The sequence below is a fragment of the Sparus aurata genome, chromosome 21, assembly GCF_900880675.1.
Source record: "Sparus aurata chromosome 21, fSpaAur1.1, whole genome shotgun sequence".
NCBI lineage: Eukaryota > Metazoa > Chordata > Actinopteri > Spariformes > Sparidae > Sparus > Sparus aurata.
The window spans coordinates 7171072-7194624 of record NC_044207.1 but is presented as its reverse complement, the minus strand read 5'-3'; the positions used below and the strand labels follow the sequence as shown (position 1 = coordinate 7194624).

General features: G+C 40.9%; 1 protein-coding gene across 1 annotated transcript; it reads right to left on the bottom strand.

Moving 5' to 3' along the window:
• Positions 1 to 1040: 1040 nt before the first annotated feature.
• On the bottom strand, positions 1041 to 22668 carry xrn1 (5'-3' exoribonuclease 1). The gene is given in 41 exon segments (XM_030403539.1): positions 1041 to 4320; positions 4411 to 4598; positions 4840 to 4933; positions 5087 to 5200; positions 5396 to 5553; positions 5688 to 5823; positions 5972 to 6109; positions 6341 to 6421; positions 7597 to 7641; positions 8014 to 8097; positions 8195 to 8284; positions 8411 to 8615; positions 8728 to 8797; positions 8919 to 9051; positions 9236 to 9292; positions 9440 to 9575; positions 9720 to 9809; positions 9899 to 10045; positions 10203 to 10318; positions 10455 to 10553; positions 11081 to 11194; positions 11577 to 11739; positions 12916 to 13050; positions 13477 to 13580; positions 14056 to 14151; positions 14371 to 14488; positions 14837 to 15006; positions 15144 to 15263; positions 15433 to 15589; positions 15869 to 15958; positions 16808 to 16968; positions 17146 to 17283; positions 17544 to 17611; positions 17849 to 18017; positions 18204 to 18291; positions 18377 to 18462; positions 18553 to 18663; positions 18760 to 18869; positions 19855 to 19952; positions 20667 to 20899; positions 22425 to 22668. Coding segments are annotated over 41 exon segments (5133 nt in total). The 5' UTR covers positions 22500 to 22668; the 3' UTR covers positions 1041 to 3972.
• Positions 22669 to 23553: the final 885 nt, after the last annotated feature.

Genomic DNA, 23553 nt, shown 5'->3' with positions numbered 1-23553 from the left:
TTTGGATTTTTAGCTATTAAGAGCCCAGATCTGATGGTCATACATGCAAGCCATCATGTTGTGTTGTTGTCGATCCATGTTTGGCATTATTATATAGAAATAATAAAGAGAAAGTGGGTGATGAGTTTCCTTTGAGTCCCCCGTCTCCATCAAAGTAACTACCTTAGCCAGTATGTCCAGGTAATTTTCCTTTCATTAAGACACAATTATATTGCTTGTTTTATAATCTGTACATCATGATGTTCCTGTAATCTAATTACATTGTTGATGTGAAGCAGAACTACACGACCATTCGTTGAACCACTTCTTAAGTCTACACTTGATCCAAATTTTTTTTTTTTTTAAATACCATCTGCCAAATATCCAAACTTTCCAAAATTGCTCCTGGGCAGCTCATGGACCATATGAGCTGCAGGTTTAGCACCTGGCTGTTTGATATATTTCAATTTAGTTGCAGGATGGGGCATAGCACAGTTACAGCTCCTCCAAGAGATCTCACTGTCACGCTTTTAGAAGCGGGTAATCACCAAACATCCATTCTATTTCTTTTAAATCGTACTGCAGCTTTTGATTCAGCTCACCATGTGGTTTTTATTGAACGTGGCATATCGGGTACAGTTTTTGCATGACTTCTTCATTATCTCTCTAACAGGAAACTCTGTGTGGCCACTTCCCATTTCTCGATTTTACCATTTCCAACATTATTCGCCATTCCTATGTCAAATCTATCATAAGCACATTTGTTTTTCAGAGACTACTCACCAAATCCAATAGAGGTACTGCAACATGCATCTGCATTTTCTCTTGTTTTATGCCTTTTAAAGCACTTTGTAACTTGTTTTTGAAAATTGCTATGTAAATAAAGTTATCATTTTTTTTTCCATACAGCCAGTTCAACCTTGCTGGAATCGGCCTATGGTTGAGTCAAATAAAAGGAAAAATACTTTACTATTAAAATTTGTGGAAAAGAAAAAAAAACCTGTCAAAAAACAATCAGCAGTGGGTGCAGTTTCTGATGCCCAAAAGAAGCAGCCTCATGGTAACAAAAAAATTCACTTTAATTAAATGGATATGTACAGCACATTCCTGAATCAAAACAGTAAGGTTATGTCTTCATATTGACAATCGACAATTCTCTACTTTGTTTCATTTCAAAAAAGAAAAAACGAAACAAAAAAAAACAGATACAACAGGTGTGCTTCAATTTTCCAAAATGCTTCAAAACCTCCCCTTATTGCACCAGAGCTGTATAGACTTGAGTCACAGGGTCGGCGTGAGGATGTCAGCCTTAAAACAGAAAAAAAATAACAGAAAAAAAAAACACATCAACGACATACTGGATGCATGTGTCCCACAAAACGAGGACAGTAAAGACGCTTCACTAGTGGCTACAGCCGCTTCCCTCACTGTAGCTCCACCACAAACACTGAAACAATCATTATTCAGATTGCTTAGAAAAAAAAACCCTAGACTGTCTATAAAAAGGGTATCCATAAAATCCATAGCTTGAAAAAAAAAAAAGAAAAATTAAAATGAGAGATTTCATATACAAGTGTTTGTGTGAATAAGTCCAGATGTGTACAGAGGTGTAGAAATAAAGCCAAGAATTTAAAATAGCCAAACCACTTCAGAAAACCCATCAAATAAACATCCAGAAGAACGTTTTGGAAAGCATCTTCCGAGACACTTCTATTAGATAGTGTAAACAGAAATGTTTCCAATGGATCAGTTCTTCTCATACAACTCTGGTAATGCTGCAAGGCGTGCAATTACAGATACAAACATTACCAATTTCAACCCTTATCAGACCGTATGTCATCTCTGTACAGCAGTTATTTTATTTGCACCGAATCGAGATAATTGATGAGGATAATCAATTAAGTTGGAAAGAAAGCTCATCAATTATCAGCTGCGTGTGGTTCTGGAATCCCACGTGAATCCTAAAATGAACATTTTTGGACCAATAGAAACTGTGCCGTCAGTGACATCAGTCAGCTGTTAGAAATCCTCAGACAATGAATGAATAAAATCCAAATCGTTGGTTTGTATTTCAATTTAAGACCTCAAAAGAAACAAATCTGTAATCTTTTGCAGTTAAAAAAATACATTAGTGGAAGCACGAAAATAGAAATAACGTTTTTTCTTGTTGTTTTTTTTTTTTTGCCCCCGTGTAAAATCAGCCCCAATCTCCCGGTGCTGGTCAATTAAAAAAAAACTGAAAAATTGACATTATATCTAGTTGCTTTTGATATCTGGCAGTGTAACGGTCCCTGTAGGTCCAACACAAGTCAACTATCAAATCAAATCTTAGCAAGGTCCTGTTATAAAAATGTCAACATATCAATAGGAACACTATTTGACTCTGGGTTGTGTGCTGGTGTAAAACAGCTCCCGCGGGCAACATCACCATCACGTGTAGTGTGTGTATGTGTGTATTGGGGGGACTTTTCCAATTCTTTCTCATGTCATAATTCTACAAGCAGTGTGCATTCATTTTCACTTTGACGGTGTCGTTGAGAAAGCATAAGAACAGTAGAAAACTGCAGCAAGGCGCCCGAAGTGGGAAGGAAATAAAAGGCGGTCGAAGATCACACCACAAAGTGAGACATTACAACAGATTCTCAGTGTTGGCCTGATTAACACCACCGATCCAAACCCCAACACCGCTCATAAATGCAGATACAGATAGCCATGATAGAAGGCCCGTTTTCATTCATAATTAATTTACTAATAAACAAATAAAGGCCTAGTTGGAAAGCAGGAAGTAGTTGCCAGTGCAGTGCAAATCTGAGGACAGAGTACGAGGAGGGCTTCTACAATGGCTGCATGGCCCTGAGAACCAACAGCCAAATGTGAATGAAGAGGTTTTGTAAAAAAAAAAAAAATGTCTGAACTGGACTGTCTGGCACCGTGTGAGCAGGAAGCGCGAGAAATCTCAACATGTCCTGCCCTCAAAGTGTGTGTTCTCGGTCCAAGCTGCCACCGAGCCTCCCGCACCTCAAGTCCAAACTGTCATTACTCTCTGCGAGAAAGATATACAGCGATATTGTAGATGGACGGTGCCAAGACTGACACAAGGGAGCCTAAGAAAATAACATTAATGCAGGGGCGGACCAAATTTGATTTATCACTCGGTCGCAAATGATTAACCCTGACCGGAGACTTCCTTCCTCTGAGCCACTGGGCACACAGTGAAACTCTGGTTTCAGTGCGCTTCCTCACTTTTGATTTTCCCCCCAAAAATGTACAGTTAATGAAGACGATGCACTTTTAAGGCAGTGTTTCTCTTCCCTCGCTTCTTAACCAGACGAGGCTCGATCTCTTGGTTGTCAATAATAATAAGAAACAGTCAGAAGCCTGTTTCAGAAAATGTGTCCCTGGGGAAGCTAAGAGGGCTGCTTATGTGGTTAAAGGAAAACTTTATACAGAAATGTTTATAGCTTTGGCCAGCTGTTCCATCAATTCAATAATTCCATGTATTCATTCCGTTCAATTCATTCTTTTTGAGAACTGAAGCGTGATCGTAGATTGATATCCACAGCGGAGTGTTCAGGTAATAACATCACTCCCGGCATTTCTCTTTTTGTTTCGGATACATTTGACGTGGTTTTGTTTACAACACGTCTAATTTCTTTTCCTTTTTCCCTGCTGGACCAATTTTTTGGTTTTGACACATATACAGACGTCTGATCTCAAGTGACGAGCCGAAGGGACAGTGGATTCATGATATCTGTCTTGAGGGCAAACAGGACAGTGAAAGTAGGAATAATTTAGATTGCTAAAGGGCACCATGGAAGAAAAGAAACGTACTTTTGCTCTGCCTCGTCCCAACTGAAGCTGCTTCTACGCTCAAATGTTGAGTGAAAACAAATGTTCACATTGACGAGGTCTCAATCAGAGATGCTGAGCAGCATAAAAACACCAACCACACCTCTCTCTCCTCACACACACACACACACATACACACACTCATCACTCAGAGACTTTAGCTGCCTCGAAGTTGACCGCCAGCTTTCTGTGTTTCCTCTTGGAGGCGGAGCCGGGGGTGTGGCCAGTTGCTGGCCTGTTTTGTCGAGGGGGTGTGTGTGGGGCTGCTGTTGACATGGAAACGGCGTCTGCTAGGCCGGGGCTGGACGGGGACGGGTTGCTGTTGGCGGTGTGTTGGTGCGGCTGGTCCACTTTGCCGCTCTGAGCCTGTGATTGGCCAGAGAGCGGGTTCTGGGCTCTCTGTGTTTGGTTTCTGGCCACGGTGTGGCTGGCATTGTAAAACTCTCGAGTTTCCTGGTTCTTCTTGTTAGCTGAGGCTCGCTTCTTAGTCACCTGTCAGACGACAAGATGGGTTACCATGACTGTGGCAGTTCAGTATCACCAAAGAAAATGTTTCATAGGATATCAATCTCAACTGTCTACCTGTAACGGAATAAACTGGTTGTGTGAGCCGATGGGTGGTCCTGCTGCAGGTTGCTGGCGGGCAGCACCAGGGAAGGTTCCCGCTGCTCCGTAATATGGTTGGCTTTGGTGGTGGTGGTGAGGAGGAGGCAACGGCATTCCCCACAGAGGAGCAGGGGGGTATCCCTGGGGAGGCAACAGCAAACCACCTGGAGAAAAAGAAAGGCAAATAAAAAAGATCTAATTAATTCATTTATATGGCTTTTTATCCAAACAAAGTGGGACATGACAAGTGAGGTGAAACAAGGACAGAAAACAGAGTGATGCAGCGAGAAGATGCGTTGGAAGTTTTGGTAAACAATTCAATTCCTGCAAACATTTACATTTGTAAAAGCTATCTCAACCTCAGTAACAGACTATGACACTAAACTGTGAGTTTGGATGACTGACCTTGTTGGTTGAAGACTCCTATGGGTGGGGGTCGTATCTGACCTACTCCTGGGTATAGTGGAGGAGGGAGGGGGAAGCCTGATCCCACTGAGTTCTATGGATGAACAAAAGACACAGGCAGAGAAGCTTTAGTTTTACATGAGAACAATAACAGCAGCTGTGATTTGTGTGTGTGTGTGTGTGTGTGTGTGTGTGTGTGTGTGTGTGTGTGTGTGTGTGTGTGTGTGTGTGTGTGTGTGTGTTGTACCAGTCTTTGGAGGGCAAAGAAGGCAGCTTTCTCCTTGGCATCATTTTCTGATTGGCACTGTGGACCATGAACCATCAACCCATTGGACAGCTTCACCTGACACACGACTGGACCCTGTGAAGACAGAACAATGTTACTGCCACCACACATACACAGAGACACATCATGTGCAGAACTGTATCTGTAGAATAGTATAGTTATTCACAATAAACTGTAGAAGGAATGTAATACACAAGAGAACTTGGGATTTTTAAATGTTTTAAAAGAATGTGTGTTGCAAAAGACAAACTGCTACACTGTGCTTGTTACCTGTCTGTTGCCTATGAAGCTGAAATCAGGTGGTGCCATCCCCAACCCAACACAGACACGTGCCAGCTCTGACACCTTACTGCCAAGCATAGCATTGGTGAGGTTGGCTGGGGTGGCTGATGCAGGAGAATCACCGTGTGGGGAGTTCATATTTGCTGCTGTAGGAGGAGAAAATGGGTTGAAAGGGAGAGATCATGAAACATGGCTGAAGGTGTATACAGACAGGTGACTTCCTCGGTTGTTGATTCTGCTTGTAGTAAACTTGCAGGTGAAGCATTAATCAGTGACGTACCTAGTTTCTTGGACGATCGTCTCCTGTTCTGCTGCTGGCCACCATAGGTGGCGCTGTTAGCCGCCTCCTGGGAAGAGTGACTTCCTGCTCCAGCACCGTCAATCTTGAGCATCTCCTTCAGCATCAGGGTTCCCTTCTGCAACAACAGACCACACATGAACCTCACGAAACTACTGCGATTTTTTAATTAGGATATAGTTCAACAATGACAGGTAGTTTTGTTGCAACTCCTCTCAAATACTTTTTTCAAGTTATCTTAACCAGTCTTTGCTTCCGACACTCACCATGGCGAAGGACTGCGGAGACAACGGGCCCTCTGACTGGCTGCTGGGTACCTGTGGCGGAGCTGCAGGGGTTGGGGTCTGCTGGCTACCCGTGGAGATCTTGAGACTGGCAATGAGGTCCTCAAACTCAGTCGTAGCCTGAGTGAGAGAAATGTGTGAGGAGATGGGTGCGTGGAAGTGGGGAGACATTCATCTTTACATTCGCTGTGGACAAATTTAACAACAACCAATCAAGATTCTGACCGCTGTTGTCTGAAACAAGGGACTGCCTGAGAACCATGGACCTTTCTGCGGTTTCTTACAGCTCAAAGATGCAAATGTAATAGTTTAAATGGGAGGAAAGTAGGTTTTGAAAAAGCGTGTGTGTACCTTATTGGCTGTGTTCTGTGTGGGGATAAGGGAGTTGGCGTCTTCATTTTTCTTCAACAGTCTGATGCCACCAACTGGGGCCTGCAAAGAACACACAGAAAAAACCAACTGACTTTACTTTCACACACACATCTATAAATATGCTGATGAAGGTTCTTAGTCATCCAGGCCATGGTGATTCTAACTGGACCCGTTTCAGTTTCTTGAAGACGTTTCATCTCTCATCCAAGAGGCTTATTCAGCTCTAACTAACTGGAGAAGAGTTGGCTGGTTTTTAAACTCTGTCTGCCAACTTCCATCCAGCTAGTCAGAACTGAAGAAGCCTCTTGGATGAGAGAGGTGAAACGTCTTCAAGAAACTGAAACAAGTCCAGCTGCCTACAATACAGCACTTAGAACGTCTATTAACAGACCATAAAGCACACACATATACGCATTAAAGTATCTGCTGCGCCCTAAATCTCACCAACACAATTTCAGGGTTCGTACACATTTTTCAAGGTCAAATTCAAGCACTTTTAAGGGTCATTTTCAACATTTTCCAGCACCTTATCGCTGGGGTAAATACATATCTCCAGGAATATATATACACTCATGATTATTTTTTTTTCACTTTTTATCACAATTATGTACATTGTATTATGCTGTAAACATCTACAATTATGTTTCACAATAGCAAAAACTTGAAATTAAAGTTTAAAGATAAGTTTTATCCAAAAAAGGGAAGCCACTTGGCGTTCTTCAGGCACACTTGCACCGAGACAAAGGGGTCTCATTTTCTTTTTTGACATAAACTTGTATAAGCTGTACGCTTATTCATCAAAGTTTATTGATATTGAACGTGTCATCAGTCCAAATTGCATCAAATTCACCTTCTCCACAGCCAGACTTCTCTATTGCTACCAGGCTGCATGTGTGATGATGCACACACACACACACACACACACTGATTTTATTTCTCCTTGTAATAAGCAAACTATCCAGTCTGATCCCAATTTTGTGAAAGACAGTTATAATGTCAAGCACCTTCAAGCACTTAAACTAAAATCCAAGCACTTTTCAAACCTTGAAAACACAACATTGAAATTCAAGCACTTTCACGGAATTCAAGCACCCGTACGAACCCTGAATTAGTAAACCGCTTTTAAGTTGAGTCATGTGTCGAAATATCATCTCGGTGTCGAGCTGAAGACCTGACGTATCCGTTTGATGCAGTATGGATGTATGCAGATGTGTTGTGTGCGTGTGTGTACTCACAGCTTTGTTGGAGTGCTGGTTTCCATCCTGTTGTGACTGTCCTTCCTAGAGTAGGAATTACACAGGTTTTGTTTTAAACTTTAAACACAAAAAACTCTGTGGAAGGTTTCCCACGTTCCACAGACTTGTGTCAATCACCTTGCTACCTCTAGCTAACTCTGCACTACTTCACGTCAAAGCTACGGGCTGTTTTCAAGTCTCACACAAAGTTGGGCTGCTGTGAGGACGTAAGGGTTGGCTGCTGGTGAGTTACATACATTTTAGAATTCCACAGAGACATTTCAAAACAAACCAGAAATATGCTTTATGATCTGGATTGTCATTTATCAACACAACTGTAAAACTGCTCATAAATTGCAACTACAAAGCCCCCGGACACACACACACACACACACACACTCTTACAAACAGACTTACATTATTGTGCCAGTGAGCGGGTGGCTGTTGAGGGGGGCCAGAGCTCTGCAGAGCCTGCCACACATTATTGTACTCCGCTTTACTCTGGATGAGGAAGCAGAAAGAGGGGAACATTTGATATGAATGGTGACATGGTGTACAGGAGTGAGAAGTGTCTAAAAACAGGTGAGGCTGCACTTACCTTGGCCTGTTGTTTCTGATTGAGACCCTTAGAGGGAGAGTTCCTGTTGCCCTGGGAGGCTGCCTTCACCGCACCGTGTTTGTTGTTGTGCTACAGATAAGGACAGAAAGATGTTTGTGTGAAAGGGCAGAGGAACTTGACACGGTGAGCGATCTGAGAGACAACATATCTGACTCGTTTTTTAAAATTCCAAACAGGAAAAAAGAACTATGTGGCTCGCTCTTACCTGCATGGGTATAAAGGTGAACGCGGGGAATGGTTCAGGCCACCCAGCTGGCGCTGAGAGTTGAAGTTTGTGGCGGCGGCAGGCTGAGGTTTGACTATGGCGGTGAGTTTGTGGGAGGTGTGATCCACTCGTCCTCCGTGGGAAAGGTTGATGAGAGCGCAGGGAGGGACGCGGTAACCACGAGGCGACGTACACCTAAAATGAAACAACAGTCACAAGTCAGCTCAAAAATCCCTCTCAAACAGAAGTGTGTCATTCTGAACAGCCGTCACTATTATTATTATTATTATTATACTATCATTATTACCTGATGTTGAGACCTCCAGCAAATTCTTCATCAAAAAGCACTTCATAGAGAACCTCCGCCTCACGCTCAGCTGAGAGCAAAGACACACACATTATGAACTGAGAATTATATGTTAAATGTGTGTATTTCCTTCTTTAGATGATGCACCTGACCATCAACCTTGCTGTGTGTAGAAATCCAAATGTGCTAACCTCCTTTAATGCCTATGATTGTTCCTCTCAGTCCCAGCGGGACGGTGAAGCTCTCCCTGATGTTTACGACTCTGTCAAACAGGCGATACTCTGAATCCGGGTCTGGAACCACACCCTGCTGCTGCTCCAAGGGCTACAGGTACACACAGGTGTTTATAAATACGTGTTCAGTACTTTGTGAACCTGCACATAGGGTCTACCAGTTATTTTCATTATTGATTAGACTGCAGAAGTCAGCCAAATACATTGAAGAGAGTGCAGCAGAAAGGAGATTAAATTGCCTTCACCTGCAGTAAAGCCAAACAAATTACACTCACCCTGAAGAGGAGGTGAGGCTTGACTGTCACACGGACTTTCTTGGTGCTCTTCTTCACCTGAGAGAGGGAAGCGAGTGACACAAAAATAGAGAACATAGAGAGAGGTGTGTCAATGGAAGGACAGCGAGTACACACAGGGAGAACTTCTGATACTGCAACCGTAGGAGGGATGCTGCAGCTTGAGGCCGTGTTTGTCAGAATCACCTTGGTTTTCTCCACCGCCTCCTCAATCCTCTCCACAATGGCAGTGTCCAGCACCTGTAGCTCACATGATGTTCTGCTGACGGAGCTCACCGGGTGACTTTTCAACCAGGAAGTGATTTCAGCAACCTTCTCCGCCCTGTAGGGTGACCATCAGTATCAGGGATTGTCAGTAAATACACAATAAATTTAATTTGTTCCAAAAACTAATTTATTCGGATTATTCCATTACATCACAGGGGATTAAACATAATAATCTACTTGTTTTTTTTTTGTTTTTTACCCGTTCTGATCCAATCCAGGCCATATGTCATCTTCATAGAAAACATCGTCGTGGCTGTTTCTGGACACTGCGTTGAATACCTCAGAAAATCTAGAGAAAGCATAAAAACCATCAGGTCAAATGGCAGATGAATAGAGAGGGGACAGTTCTCATCTTCTCACACTGTTTTTTTCGTTTACCTGTCCAGATATTCTGCTAGCAAGTCCTCCACAGCAACAGAGTAGAGCCACTCCTTTTCCGTCCTCTTGGTGTACCCCGGAACCTCCTCGTTCTTCTTGTTGAACTTCAGGTTCAGACCGACGTTAGCTTTCTGCTCCCCACAAGGACTGCAAATAATGGAGAAGAAAACATTGGTGCCTGAAGAGTCATGGCGAATTAATGTTTTTAAAATATGCCTGCGAGAGTGATAGTCACAAAGCAGGTTGGGTCCACTCACAGAACAGTGACAACTAAATGAATGTTGTAAGGTGGCTGGACACTCACTTTTTCTTGGAGCCTCTTCCAATAAAGATGCTTCCTGAGAAGCGGGAGACGAGGTAGCTGGTGACTCCGAGACGAGATGCCAGAACGTATCCAGGACTGTACTTCACACAGTACTTCTACAAAATACAAACACATGGAGGCCAGACAGTACGTATGTGAGGCACAAATGGTGTAAGCATGGCAAGTATCCTCAGAATCAACACGATTAAATGCCTTTACAGGTGTGTGTGTGTGTGTGTGCATGCATCTTACATGCTGATTCTGGATTAAGGTCTCAAGCTGTGGTTCGTGCGGCACATTGAATACAACTCGAACCCGACCATCTTTGATGACATCACTGGAGTCTTGTACCTGTTTACCAAGTAAAAAAAAAGAGATAAGTCAACAAGCCAAATGACACATAATAATCAAAGAACAATTGTGAAATCTTGCCTGATAAAAAGCATTATGACAGGAGGAAAGTTTCAAAAACATCCAAGTTGCAATAAAATCATCAGTCATTATTTCATCTTTCAGAGGTTAAACAACAGATTTTTCTTCATCACAGCTGTCAATTACTGAATAACGTTCACCTCACTGTACTCTAGTTTGGGATGAGTTTGAAGGGGGACACAACATTCTCTCACTTTCTGTTATCCAACCAGAGTGGGTAAGTATCATTATAAAATTATTCATTAAGTGGCTTGATGATAAACCAACAGCACACGTGTGACAAAACTTTTTACCGCACAACGCTGCAAACAGTTACATACTAATAACACTTGACTATTTTATATTCGGATTCAGCTTCAGTGGACTTCAGAGAAGCTGTTTTTGACCGTCCTTCGTTTTTTACACTGATGTGATCGTCTGACTTAAGCAGAAAAGTGCTTACATACCTCGCCCATGGCACCGTAATAAGGGTTCCCCACCATGAAGACAGTGGTCGTGGGAGGGAAGAGCTCATCTAAGCTCTTGAAGCAGGTCAGAGATGAGTAAAAGGCCTTGATGTCCTGAGAAGATGAAGAAGAATGTGGTTGAGGTTTTGTTTTGTTTTTTTTCTTTCACCAATATTACGTTTGAAACACAATTCCTCATTCTGCTATGCCTCTATAAAAATCACGTGGATGGTCCTGGAGTATGCGTGCCAAATTGTCAGCTAGCATTGCTAATGAAGAGACTTGGCATTTGAATAGTTTATGTTAAAGTACAGCTTGTCTGCATTCCTTAGCTCAGAGGAACAAAACTATGGTGTGTGAGTACTACTGCAACTATGTGTGTATGTTACTGAATAAACCTCATGGAACCACAGGAATATAACAATGACTGCAATCTTTCCCTAACAAAGTATTTTTTTGTTGTGTGTATTCCTGTCTTGTATGTGTATGCGCGTACCTTAACCACGGTCTGGTAGGCAAATGGCAGGACCTGCTTGGCCCACTGCTTCTCTAGTTCCACCACCCCGTTGGCTTTGGGGACGTATTTCCTTCCTGTCAGCAGCTGGCCGTACAAAAGCACCGTTGTCTCGTTCACCACAATGCCTTTCCTCTTCAGGAAACTGTTCAAAAGGGAAAATCAATTTAGGATAAGCCTCGTACACATGAGCAATAACACAAAAGAGGTCATGTGTCACTCCAATTTTTTTTTTATTTAACTTAACAATCAGAGACTGGTGAGTTTTCTACGGAAGAGGATTAGGGCCACATGTGAATTTTTTTTGTAGTTCTGACTTCAAAGTCAGAATTCTGAGAAAAAAGTCAGAATTCTGAGATTAAAGTCAGAATTCTGACTTTTTTCTCAGAATTCTGAGATTAAAGTCAGAATTCTGACTTTTTTCTCAGAATTCTGAGATTAAAGTCAGAACTCAAAATTTTTTTACATGTGCAGACTTCTGACTTTATTCTCAGAATTCTGACTTTAAAGTCAGAATTCTGACTTTAATCTCAGAATTCTGACTTTTTTCTCAGAATTCTGACTTTAAAGTCAGAATTCTGACTTTTTTCTCAGAATTCTGACTTTTTTCTCAGAATTCTGAGATTAAAGTCAGAATTCTGACTTTTTTCTCAGAATTCTGACTTTAATCTCAGAATTCTGAGAAAAAAGTCAGAATTCTGAGAAAAAAGTCAGAATTCTGACTTTAAAGTCAGAATTCTGACTTTAATCTCAGAATTCTGAGAAAAAAGTCAGAATTCTGACTTTAATCTCAGAATTCTGACTTTTTTCTCAGAATTCTGACTTTAAAGTCAGAACTACAAAAAAAATTCATGTGTGGCCCTAATCCTCTTCCGTAGTTTTCATATTTACACTGTTTAGAAATTGTTTTCATCTGTATCATTATTGCCATTATCATAATAATATTATCATATAATGACAGCAGTGTCTTATGATTAATTCTTATTATAAAACTGTCACAGCTGACAGGATCATATTACTCCTACATGTACTATATTTTGCCCTTTATCACCCCACTATGTCACTTTGCTTGAGACACGACTGCACTATTAGTTGAGGTATAAGTACACTAGAAGTGCGTATTCAAATTCAACCATATTCCTTAACTTAAAACACTGCAGTTTAAATAGAGAATTTTCCTATTCCTGTTTTATTCTGTTCTCATCTCAAACACTTGAAATTATTTGCTGTTTAAGTTTCTCTATTCATCTGCAATTAGTCTCTCCTTATTCTGTGCTGCTGATACACCCCTTTGTCTCGCTTGTTGTTCTGGGTGCCTTACTGTTCAGTGAGTCCCTGGACATCCTTCACCCAGTCCTTCTGCTCCTTGTCAGACAGGCAGGTGACTTTGGTTGGAGGAGGAGTGGAGGCCCGGTTGTACACCCTTTGGACACCAGGTGGTTCCTCGAGACAAAACCTAAAAACAGGGCAAACAATATATCAGCTGCCTCATGCTTTGCACCAAAAAACCACGACAAACTCTGTGCTAACAGACATGCATGCTACATTTGCTGATTGAAGTCCAGATTTCACCTGAACTGATACTTTAAAGTTACTTTATGTAGAATTTGGCGGTGATGGTATCTAAAGGATTTGCAACAACCAGAGTCAGCATGAGTGAGTTTCATCTTCCATTAACATAATCTTTTCATTTCAGTTCTTAATGACTGATTAAGAAATCAAAAAATAGAAAATATGACAGTTACAGCATTTGAAGTCATTCATTGATAATGAATACATGGGTAGAATCTAAGCCGAGCAAGCAAAAATCTGCGGAATGATGCAGCAAGCGTGACATTTTGTCTCAGAATCAAACACATTAACAGCCAGCACTTATTCTTACTTGACTTCCCCATCTGACACTGCAATGATGCGAGCTTCCTCTAGATGTGGCCAGTTGACGAACACTGCCTTCCCCAATACTTGTGTGGCAACATCATCACATACCTTAAAACCAAAAAAGGAAAAAAAAACACGACAAGAAACAGAGAGACGGTACATTTGAATTTATATTTGATATACTGTAAACGGCCTGAAACAGAACAAACTAAAGCTTTCCCTCCTTTTTTTTAAATGACGGTTATGTTATGAAAAGATCAGCCAGTTGCAAAATTCTGCGCTTTTGATGAAGAGGTTTTCACACATTGTATATTCCATAACTATTGAAATGTTTGCACATTGCTGAGGTGATTTACTGCATGTTGTCCCGCTCACAATGTGATATAAAAGCTAGAAAACTAATCAATTATTGGAGATATCTGTGACTTTTCTTTAGCTCCATCTAGAGGAAACTTGTATCACTGCAGTATCCAATGGCGTAAGACTTAGTATTGGACCTTTGCAATAATCAAATGATTTCAATTATTATTTTTACCAGTGTGTCTATTAAGTGAGATCAGTAAAAATCAAACAGAAGGCTCACCGCCTCTCCTTCCTTGCTGGGGAGGATATCCAGTATGGTGTTCTCCCCTCTGCTGCTCTGCTGGAACACGACCACCCCGCTCTTCTTCTTATAGAACTATAAGTGACAGAGAGACCATCAAAAGTTGCAGCAGTCAAGTTTCTACATTTGTCATCATTTTTCATCATTCACAATTCTATTTCCAAGTAGTCCTCCATAAATAAAACAAGTCATAACTGAGATTGTGTCATTATAGAATGAAGGCTAAAAGCATCAGTTGGGGCTTCAAACCTTTCAATGTAATCCAGCCATTCACATACTCATACACACACTTACCTTGTGCCTAATGTGTTGTAGTGTGGGAAAGCCACAGAAGTACAGAGATGAGCGGTCATAGGGTCTGGAGACATGGTCCAACGGTACATACCAGGCATCCATGGGGATGTGCTCCTTCCTATAACAGACACATTACAAATAACCCCTCTTGCCTTTACTGTTCTCTTCATGTAAAAAGCAGCTTTGTTAGACTTTTTTCATTTTACCCTATTGATGCTATATGTATAGATTTGACAAATGTACTTTCATCATTACTTATTAACTACCTTTCATTCCAAGTGAGGGTGAAAAACATCTAGCCGTTCTATTTCATACTAATCTGTGTAATTCCATTTCACAATTATTGCTCGAAATGTGAAGTATCCTGCTGGATCTAACAGACTGGATTTGTGATATTAAAGAGAAAGTCACCTTATTGTCATGTATCATCAGTAACCAGGCTGTGGGGGAGTGTGTGTGGACCTACCTGACATGGCAGTGGATGATGTCAGGGAACAGCTGGGGCAGGCTGGAGCTGTATGTGACGTCAGCCTCCTGGTCGTATGTGTAGACTGCACACTCTGTGTGACAGTTCCTGGCCTTCTCCTGTTTAGTCAAGTTGTGATTACAGGGATCCATGGCTGCTAGCAAGCATCTCTGTTCAATAAACACACAGCACATAAACACATATAATTATACCAGTCATGAGCATGTTTTTTTTTTTTTTTTTAAACTTAGTTGTGGCATTGTTTTTGTCACCAAGTGGCCAAGTGTGTGTGCGTGTGTGTGTGTACCTCATCTATGAAGGGAATGAGAACCACTGCCTCCCACTCCTGCTGCTTTCCATTGAGGTCGGTTTTAAAGTCAAGAGGGTAGTATTCGATAATGGGAGAATTCTCACTCGTCATCAGGTGCTGCAACATAACACACAAAATATTATCTTCATCTTTCTTTATCACATGTTTGGATCTTGCACAGACCATAATATTTGCATATCATTATGAAAATCTTTGCCATTTTGCTACATATGGTTCCATACATAGTGACACATATCATATGTGTGTGAGAGAGTGTGTGTGTTACCCTGTAAGCCTGAGGCAGCAGCTCCATGCTGGCAGCAGGCAGGACTGCCAACAGCTGCTGGAAGGGCATGAAGGGTTTCCCAAGGTCAAAGGTCAACTTTAACCCAGCTATATTCCTGATGTCAGACAGGAAGGGAGCGTAGTGGAAGGGGTAGTACCTAGTAAGACATACACTCATTATTTAAAAGCCGATTTAAAGAGCAAACTCAAGTGAGCGGGAGGAATGAAAACAAGAAAAGGGGAATTCAGTGTTCTCAAGCAAAAATGTAATGGCTTAAATTTACTTTATGTGACTAAGTGTTCTGATTATATATCTTTTTTTTTTTTTTTATAAAAATAGAATACTAATTCAATACATGACTTGACTTCCCCAGGTCACTGAAATAAGAGGAACCAGAGAGGAGGGAGTCAGTGACATATGAGAAAGAAATTCTCACCAGCTCCAGGACTGAACCCCGTGGTAATAGTAGTGCAGGATCCACTGGATACCTTCCACATAACACCTGGCCTGCTTGGCTAGAAACTCACTGAAATGGAGAGAATAAAAACACATTTTAGGGGTCACTTACAAATTATAAATTGATGTATGGGTAGCAAATATATTGTTTACAGATCAGTGCTAACATGCATGACTTGGTTCATGTCGTTTTTAGACACCCATGCAAGGGTTGGCTGCCTTTTCACTGCATGCACTGTATTGTGTTTTATTCATGTCCATAAACGGTAGACCTGGATATAATCCTCTTTTATATTCAGGAACTCTGCCTCCTGTGGTAAGTCTATTTCCTCTATGTACTAGGAGTGTGCCAAAATATCGATACTACGATATATCGCGATATTTCGTCTTGAGGTACGTTATCGATACACTGGTGCCAAATATCGATATTAAAAATTGTAAAAAAAAAAAAAATTTTTTTTTTTTGGCCCACCACCACCACTCTTCGGAGGACAGCTTTATCTTAATTCAAACATAGGTATACTACCAAATAAAATTTAAAAAATGATTCAAGTAGCTCTGAAACCCACACATATAGATATTTAATGATAGTTGTAGTCAGTGTGTGTGTTAAGAAGAGACACTGTGCAATATACTCTTTGTTTACTTGGCTGTCATTCATGTGAAATTGATTGACAATGTTTTGTCATTCCTGTGAAATGGATTCAGTGCAGTCAATAAATTCTGAATTTCTTCAGTGACACAGATATCGTGATGTATCGTGGATGAAATTTCTTGCAATATATCGATTATCGCAGAATCGCTGTATCGTGATATTATCGTTATCGTGGGCAAAATATCGTGATAGTATCGTATCGCGAGGTACCTGGTGATACCCAGCCCTACTATGTACTGTATTTGTATATCTATATACACTCACTCAGACACCACATCCACGCCCATCTTGGTCATATAGTAGGTGCGCTTGTACTGTCTGAACTCCGTTTCAAACATATCGTCCTCCTCCTCCTCGTCATCACCTTTTCCTTCTCCAATCACTTTTTCTGATGATGTCAGAGCTGCGAGACAGAGGGCGGAATCCTGCACACACACACACACACACACCAACACACACAGCAAATTATATGAGTTATTACTAACAGGGTTATGTGACTGAGACTGTACGTAAAAACAGTGAATGAATGTTGGGATACATTTTCTGTTACTGCATCAGTGTTTGTATAAAATATATATAAAAATCTGGACAAAACAGCAGACCTCTTTCTTGTTGGCTTCTTTGCTGGCAGCTTCCTTTTCTGCTGCCAGTCCAGCAGCTTCGTTCAGGTACTTGTTGCCAACTTTGCTCTCGAACCACTTCAAGTCCACAAACACCTCACTGAAATGTTCCCGGTCGAACTGGAGGAGAGAAAGAAAGGGGAAGAGAATGGAACAGTGTCACAGATCTTTATGGTGGTTTCTCAATGACATGCCCTCTTGACAACAACTTACATGAATTCACTTTTACAATAATTTTGGGAGAAATTTCACTGCAGACAGAAGGACTCATGCAACATTTTGCACAAATACACTAAACACCTATTCTTAATGTTTTTGTTATAATATATGATTTCTCTTAAAGTGGAATTTTTTTTAAGTACTTTACAGTGTTCTCTCACCTCAGACAGCTTCTCCAGGTATTTCTCAAAGTTTCTGAGGTTTAGGTGGCCGTTCTCGTTCAGATAACCTGAGTCAGCAAACAGGATTCAGTGTTGTTATTACATCTAAAATGCACTATAAAAGCAGCTCACATTTCTATACTAATACAGCCAACATGTGCAAGCAAGCTTGACCCACATAAACAACACTTGAAGCAAGCAGGTCACTTTTGGAATGTTGTATCAAGAAACTCAGCATTGTATATCAATACTTGATATTTATGTGCAACGCTCAACTGATCAGTTCATGTGTGTGTGTGTCTCACCCCCCAAGCTGGGCAAAACACTGATGTAGGTCTTGTACAGCAGCGGCAATGCGTCATGGCTGATGTGAAGATGAGGGAGGTGAGGGATAAAATCGTTTCCCACGAGGAAGCCCATTAAAATCCAGTCGTCTATTATTCGCTCCAAGTCATAATCAGAACCAATGTGTTTCTGAAAAAAAAACACACACATGTTCAGAGTACAGGTTACATGTAGTGTATTAAAGTGGAATACATTAAGACATAAAACATTTTTGCCAAACTTCCCTGGCATGGAAAGTACACGTTTTGTGTCCATAAGTCATCTGTGTGTGTGTGTGTGTGTGTGTGTGTGTGTGTGTGTGTGTGTGTGTCTCACCCTGAGCTCAGAGAACTCGTAGTCGATGTACTCCCTCATGAGAGACAAGTGAAGTAGGTGAAAAGTTGTTTCCTCCGGGGCAGTTATCCTTGAAGTACAAAAACAGAGCAGGGGTTAAAAAAGGAGAAGAAGAACAGACATGTTACACTGATTTAAACATTAAAGAAATTCACCTTTTCTGGTTTTTCTTTCCTCCAAAGCGGACTTCTTCTCTGAGCAGGGAGAAGTTTGGCTCATGGCTGGTTAAACCCAACATCATCTACAACACAGGCAGCATAGTGTAATCATCCAAAGATGGTTTGAGCAACAAAGACATCATCACCCAAGTTCACAAGCACACAGATCCTACCAGGTCAGCATCCAGGCCGTACAGGCAGTGTCGGGTATTGGGGTCGTGACTGGGCTTCCTGTTCTCAGAGCGAATAAACTCCATGATCTTGTGTTCTCCCTCCCCTGGAGTCTGTTAGGAAGAGAAACACACAAAGTATAAGCAACACTGAAGTTGGCTGGACAGAAATAAATCAATGGACATTTGGGTTAACAGCAGATAACACACCTCATGACCGGACAGGTAGACTCTGACGTTCTGCCACAGCTTGTCGGTGGAGAGCTTGTTGTGGACAAAATACTCGAGCTGCTCCTGGAGTCGTGCCATGAAGTCAGTGCCTGAGAGAAGGATGTGTGATTAAAGGGAGTCGATGCTTGATTTCTCAAAAAAGACACATTTACGTTGGACATGTTAACGTTGTATAAAATACGTCCTGTACAAAAAAATGCATCTGCACCACATCTCATCAGAATGGCCTCAGCAATCACTGCCGCTCCTTTACGACTCACATCAGGATATGTGCAGCTACAGAGTACCAATTTTACATCAGTGCACTATTTATTTCTTAATTCAACATCTATACAACGAATCAATGTTTTTTGGGGATAACAACCAGATCAGGAAAAAAAAAATATTGCATTTTATATAAAAAGACATGCATACACTTTGAAATAACCTCATGAGAAGAGAATATTAAGGTGTATGTCAGTACATGAGGCAAGAGTTGTTTTTTTAATCTGGTGAGTACAGCTTCTGCACACCTTAAGATTGACAGGTGCGTAGTGCAAGACCAAGGACTGACAGAATCAGGAAAAATGTAACCTTATGAAATATATACGCTGCTCAAAAAGGTCCTTTTTAGGACATTTTCCTTAAAACTACGACTGAATCTATGTGCCGATTGTAAAATTGAATTTATGCTAAACTGATGCAAATTCTGCACGGAACGAGAGTGTCGGAAAAGAAGCGTCGTGGTCTGGTTGATTTGTCCACACCAGTTTGTATGTCAACTTTTCACACCAAAACTAATTTAACCAAACAGGCAAATGCTAAGATTCAACTAAGCTGAACTCCTGCCACGTGTTAGGATTTACTGATGTGTTCATGTGTGAAACTGTCACAGATGGCAGACGATCTATTTAGTAGATCTAAAAAAGTCAACCTAGAAGAAGAAGAAGAAGAAGAAGTACAAGAAGGAGGGAGGTTAGAATAAACTGATTTCCCTTCCCGGAACTGAACTGCGACCTGTACAAGCTCTGCTACAGCTGCTTTTATTAATGTCACTGTGTGATGTGCACTTTGCTTAAAGGTTGAGATTCCTACCAGGAGTGATACAGTTGGAGTCAAAGCGAGCCTCTGTGGGAAGCACCTCTCCTTTATCCAGAGCTTTTTTTATCTTGTCCTCTGCTTCTTTTGCAGACCTAGACACACAGACACCCACACACACACACCCACACACACACACACACACACACAAACACAGGCAGATAGAAAAAAGGAGCCGGTCAGACTCACAGTCTCAGGCTGTTATTCTGTCCGTCGTCTGGTTCCTTCAGTCTTTACCAAAGCAAACATTGCATTTCAGTTCCAGTCTATTTGGGGCTCATTTTGCCATATTAGGCGGTTCATGGAGGGCCAGGTTTACAATTGTGGTACCACAAACATCACTGCCACAGAATTATACCTGACATTGTATAAATATCTTTTCGAGCAGAACTGTCATCTTGATTAGATAACCAAAAGAGAATGGGGCATTTTTTTTTACACTTGAGATTCAACATCATGATGCAAACATGTTAAGAAAATTCTATTTCTTTATTTGGTCACCTCAAGAAAAACTACTTCAGCACCCTATGTTTGACATTTTGACTTGTGTTTGAGATAAAGAAGAGAACACATTAGTGGCCGAGAGAGCGGGAAGGTGTCACTAATAAAGCCATTCCAAAAAAATTCAATAATAACAACAACAACAACAACATTTTGGCTGCAACGGTAACCTGTGTTCACCTTTTCATTACAATGCCAAACAGACACACAGATCATGGAGCAAGGGGCTTTACACCTGAGCTGTCCCATTCAAAACAATCAGAGCACAGTATTCCTCCATTATTCGTTCACCCTGTGTCCATTTCTACCTGAATCTCCGTCCCCTCTGCTGGTTCATCTTTGCCCTCGGTGCCACGCCATCCACCGCCATGAAGAAGACCTTGCGAGGCTTGATGATCCTGAAGAGCACCTCCAGGTAATGGAAGATGTCAGCAAAAATCTTTTCCTCGGAAATGCGAAAGTGGACATCCTCGTCATTCGGGTGGGAACACTGATGGATGATCCCATTCATGTCCAGATAGAGATTGTCAAATTCTGGAATCTGAAGAATGAAAGAGGGGGAAAAAACAGGTTAGTTAGTTAGCAGTTAGTATGTATAATACATTATGATTATCATTGTTTTTTTATCTTTAAAAGCGACCAATTTTATCAAATGGATTGACATCCCTCGACGGTCTAGAATACATATCTAACATATATAACACAAATGTTTCTATTAGGATTGAATAATTGTGAAAATATATATAATTGCAATTATTTTTGACTGATAATGCAACTGTGATATGATTATGGGAAAGGATAAATGCAATAATACAAATTTTCATTTTTAAAAACATATTAAAAAGGTATAATTGTGTGTTTTTTCAAGCCTGGAGAATATAACGTGTAGGCCAGAACATCTCTGAAGCACAGCCATGTTATTCAAAATAGTATTTGACTACGATTTTGCATTTGACAAATATTGCACTGGCAATTTAGAATTTGCTGTGAGTTCAACAGAGTTCCGATTCATTGTTGAGCCCTGGTTTCTGTGGAAGGAGTCAGTTCATCTTTGTCGGTCCCCAAAAGGCTCCCCCGGCCTGATAGAGATAAAGAACACAAAAACTTTCTGCCAAATATTTACATCTGTGTTGACTGATCTAGGTTTAGTAACAATGTTACTCAACATGTTGTTGGTGTTACTAAACACCCGTTGAGTTAAATAACACAGTGGCTCTTATGAAAGCCATAGACGTGAGGGTGACTTTAAGTGTCAGATAAGTGTACGCGACATATTTCCGTATCTATCAAATATGTGGCTGTCCGCATTAAACTGTCCTCACGTATCGATGCTGTCTTACGCAACATGAGTGACTGAGCAACGTCCAGCTGATGAAACTGCTGCTCAAGCACTGAAATACTATCTTTCTTATAAGGCGCTAAAGTCCAATCCAGAGCCGCAGAAGTAGCACAAATAACAAGCAGCAGTTAAGTCAGGTCACCTCACTAAAATGTTTGCCCTCAGTATCACCTACGGACTGACGACATGGGTCCAGTGTTTCATTTTATAAACAACTTCACAAACATTGTAAGGCACGGCGCCTGTTAGCTAGCTGGCAGCAATAACTAGCTGCAGCCTGTGCACATATGTTGTTAAACGTAAAGTAAGTTAGCCAACTAGCTGACTGTGAGGGCTTTAATGTTGTACAGAATGCTCTTGCCCAATGAAGACCTAAACTATCCGGTGGGAACACATTTACTAAGTTACATTCACTTTAACCAGTTCAACGCTAAAAATGTGTACAGGTGGAAGACCAAAATAACAAGCTAGTTAGTCTTGGAATTTGGAAGACAGCGTCTATGTTATTACTTATACAATTTATAAAATAAAGGAGTCAGAAGTGTTTGACAACAATTGAGCTGTCCTGGCGACGGGCAAAAACATTGGTGGGCTAGGCGGACTAAAAGTTCCCCGGCCCGCTTCACTTAGCTTGCTGATAGCCAACAGCTAGCTAAGCTAACGCCGCGGCTATAAGCGACAGTGAATTTTGAAGCTAACGACATTCAGCCCTGGTTTGGTTTCCTACCTGATGTTCCTTGACAACTTCACTGAGACAAGGATATCGCTCGGAAATCCATCGGTAAAATTTCGGTACTCCCATCTTCACCTAGAAAGTCTCAGCCTTCGGATCACGTAAGTCACCAGTCAAAACTGAACGGAGGTGTTTAGCTATGCGGGTAACTATATACGGCCAAGATTTAACTGGGTAACATGAGAAGTCCAGTTTTGTTTCCAGCGGCCGCTAACTAGCTAGTTGTCCGTGGTCCGTCTGTTAAAACATTCCGCTGCTAAAAGGAAAACTGTGGTTCCATTTTTTCGTTTCCCACTGATCATGTCTCCTCTACAGTTGTAAGGTATGGAAACCTATTTCCCGCATCAAAATAAAAACAATAAAACAATAAACAATAAAAATACCTTTTTTTAAAAATAACAACTTTTAAAACATGATTTCGACTTGATCACGGTCAGTGTTATTATTAAAGTAAGTGTTAAAATCTTGTGTTGATTTCGGTCAAAGTTCTTACCTGACGTTATTTTGAATTCGGTCACTTGGTATAATCATACTAACACAAACTGCATTTCCACCATAAATTAAAATGCTAGACCCTCTTTATCAGGCTATTAGTTATCCTATGATTATGATTACTTTTTTTTGTATCTTCACAAATTTAAATGTTGTAGCTCATTTGAAATGATGGAGTTGTTATATATTCATTAAACAATGAAAGAGAAATGACTACTAGATAATATTGAAAAGTCATTTTTCACTGATAGCACCCGACCTTCGTTAATCAAGAGCACTCGGCTCACTCATGTAGAGTGAATAACAAGGACCTGTCCTCCTTCACAATACTGGAGAGGATTATTTAGTGAGATGTCATCTGTCATCTGTATAAATTAAACTCTCAGTCAATAAATACAACTTTTATCTGTCCCCGGTAAACAAGCCACCTCTTCAACTTACTTCCTTTAATACTTAGCTGCAAGTCCCAAAATGGGACAGATTGTGGCTTTAATTAGTTGGGCTTTCATCACAACATCTAATGCTGAATAAACTGGGTTACAGGATCAGGATGAAAAAAAGAATCATACTAAATATCAGTACCAAACAATAAACAAAATGCATATGTCCCCAATTTGCAATTTAAATTGAA